The sequence below is a fragment of the Propithecus coquereli genome, unplaced genomic scaffold (assembly GCF_000956105.1).
Source record: "Propithecus coquereli isolate 6110/MARCELLA unplaced genomic scaffold, Pcoq_1.0 Scaffold3, whole genome shotgun sequence".
In the NCBI taxonomy this organism is placed as follows: Eukaryota; Metazoa; Chordata; class Mammalia; order Primates; family Indriidae; genus Propithecus; species Propithecus coquereli.
In genome coordinates, this window is record NW_012148618.1 from 11,893,703 (window position 1) to 11,896,177 (window position 2,475).

Here is a 2,475-nt window from a genome sequence, read left to right on the forward strand (position 1 = left end):
GGCACTCTACTCAGAGCAGTAGAGTGAGACTCTGTCTCAAAAAAAAAAAAAGAAAAAGAATCTGTAGAAGGATTCAAAGGTATCTGACATAGAATGGATAGCCTAAAGCAGACATTTCCCTGAGTGGCTCATGAGATGGTTTTTATTATACTCCATATTCCTCTCTTTTCTTTCCCTTTTTTTAACTCTTAATTTCTACTACTTATTTTTTCTTTTTCTCCCTTCATTTTTAGCATCTATATATAGGAGCAAACACCTTTTTATTCTTCTTTCTTGCTGACACTTTAAACTTGCTATAGGTCTTTCTGAGTCATTGACAAGCCCCTTTTGTAACCTTTAGAAATGAACTCTGCTCAATAAAGTGAAGTATAAGTTTGGTCTAGACATGCTAAAATTAATTAGGTTTTGGATTAGGCTCCCTTATTGATTAAAGGTTTTCCAAACGTTTGTGTTTTTGAATTAATCAATCTTGTATTTGTATACAGTTATAGAATTTTATCCCCTACTTTGGACTATATTTCTAAGCAATCCAATTCTGACAAGACTATAGCTGCATGTACTATGAGACACAATGAGCTTTACATCTACTACTAGCTGTGTTTCTGTCAGAAGGGAATGCCTCCTACCTATCTCTGATTGTTATTTTTAAGTGTTTTTTTCCTTTGCTTTATTGGGGTTGGGAGGAATTACAGAGACGTCATGGGGAACTTGGTCAGCTTTATCAGAAATAGAGTGTTCATTTCCACTGTTTTTTGTTGTCTGTAGCTTCCGATTGACCGGGGTGGAGGTGAAGGAAAGGCCATGTACATTGACACCGAGGGTACCTTTAGGCCAGAACGGCTGCTAGCAGTGGCTGAGAGGTAGGTTACTGGATTAGACAAGAGAGTATGGCTGCATCTGTCACTGTAGTGATTTGCCAGGGTTAGTTTGGCTCAAGAATGTCTCTTCTATTATTCCACATTCCAAAGTTGTATATATGGTTCATAAGAATGACCTTCCTTAGTGGAAAAAGGCATTCTTTAGTCAACAATCTATGAGTTGTTGTCAGACTGGATTAAAAAACAAGATCCTTTGTCTTCCAGAGAAACACTTCAGAAAGTAAAAGGATGAAAAAAGCTACTCCATACAGCAGTAACCATAAAAGAGCTTGAGTGCTATACTAATATCAGACAAAATAGACTTTAAGACAAAAATATATTACTAGGGACAAAGAGGAACATTTTATAGTTAAAAGGTCAGTTCATCAGGAAGATATAACAATTGTAAACATACACACCTAACAACAGAGCCCCAAGATATGTGAAACAAAAACTGGTGGGATTGAAGGGAAAAATAGACACTTCAGCAATAATAGTTGGGGACGAATATCTCACTTTCAGTAATGGGTCGAGACTTTAGTATCCCACTCTCAATAATGGATAGGACATCTATCAGATGCTCTGATAAAGGGCATCTACAAAAAATCTACAGCTAGCGTACTTAATGATAAAATTCTGAATGGTTTCCCCCCTTAAAATCAAGAACAAGACAGGGATGTCCACTCTTATCACTTATATTCAAAATGTATTGAATTGAAGGTCCTGGCCAGTGTAGTCAGGCAAGAAAATGAAATAAAAGGCATTGGGATTGGAATGGAAGAAGTAAAACTGTATTTGCTAATGGCATGCTGTTTGTAGAAAACCCTAAGGAATTGACACAAAGAACTAGAACTAAATTAGTTTAACAGGGTTGTAGGAGACAGTGTCACTATGCAAAAATCCGTTGTATTTCTATTTATTTATTTTTCCTGCCCCCATTGCATTTCTGTATACTGGCAAAGAACCATTCAAAAATAAAATGAAGAAAACAAACTTCATTTACAGTAGCATGAAAGAGAAAATATTTAGGAATAAGTTTAACAAAAGAAGAATAAGACTTGTACACTGAAAACTATAGCAAAACATTGCTGAGAGAAATTGAAGATGTACATAAAGGGAAACATTCCACATTTGTGGATAGGAAAACGCAATATTATTAAAATAGCAGTTCTCAAATTGATCTGTAGATTAAACACAGTCTCTGTCAAAATTCTACCAATCTTTTTTGCAAAAATTGACAAACTAATCACGATTTATGTGGAAATGCAAAGGACCCAGAATGGCTAAAACATTCTTAGAACTTACTATAAAGCTACAATAATAGTCAAGACAGGCTAGGCGTTGTGGCTGACGCCTGTAATCCCAGCACTTTTGGAGGCTGAGGTGGGAGGATCACTTGAGGCCAGGAGTTCAAGACCAGCTTGGACAACATAGGAAGACCCCATCTCTACAAAAAATAGAAAAAATTAGCTGGGCGTGGTAGTGCATGCCTGTAGTCCCAGTTATTCAGGAGGCTGCGGCAGGAGAATCACTTAAGCCCAGGAGTTTGAGGTTGCAGTGAGCTATGATGATGCCACTGCACTCTACCCAGGGCAACAGAGTAAGATCCTATCTCAAA

General features: G+C 37.1%; 1 protein-coding gene across 1 annotated transcript in view; it reads left to right on the forward strand.

Moving 5' to 3' along the window:
* RAD51 (RAD51 recombinase) overlaps positions 1 to 2,475 on the forward strand; it is a 45,671-nt gene that overhangs the window by 20,087 nt on the left and 23,109 nt on the right. Inside the window, exon 4 of the mRNA XM_012649122.1 lies at positions 766 to 860. Coding sequence (XP_012504576.1) covers positions 766 to 860 — 95 coding nt within the window. The remainder of the gene's footprint in view (positions 1 to 765; positions 861 to 2,475) is intronic.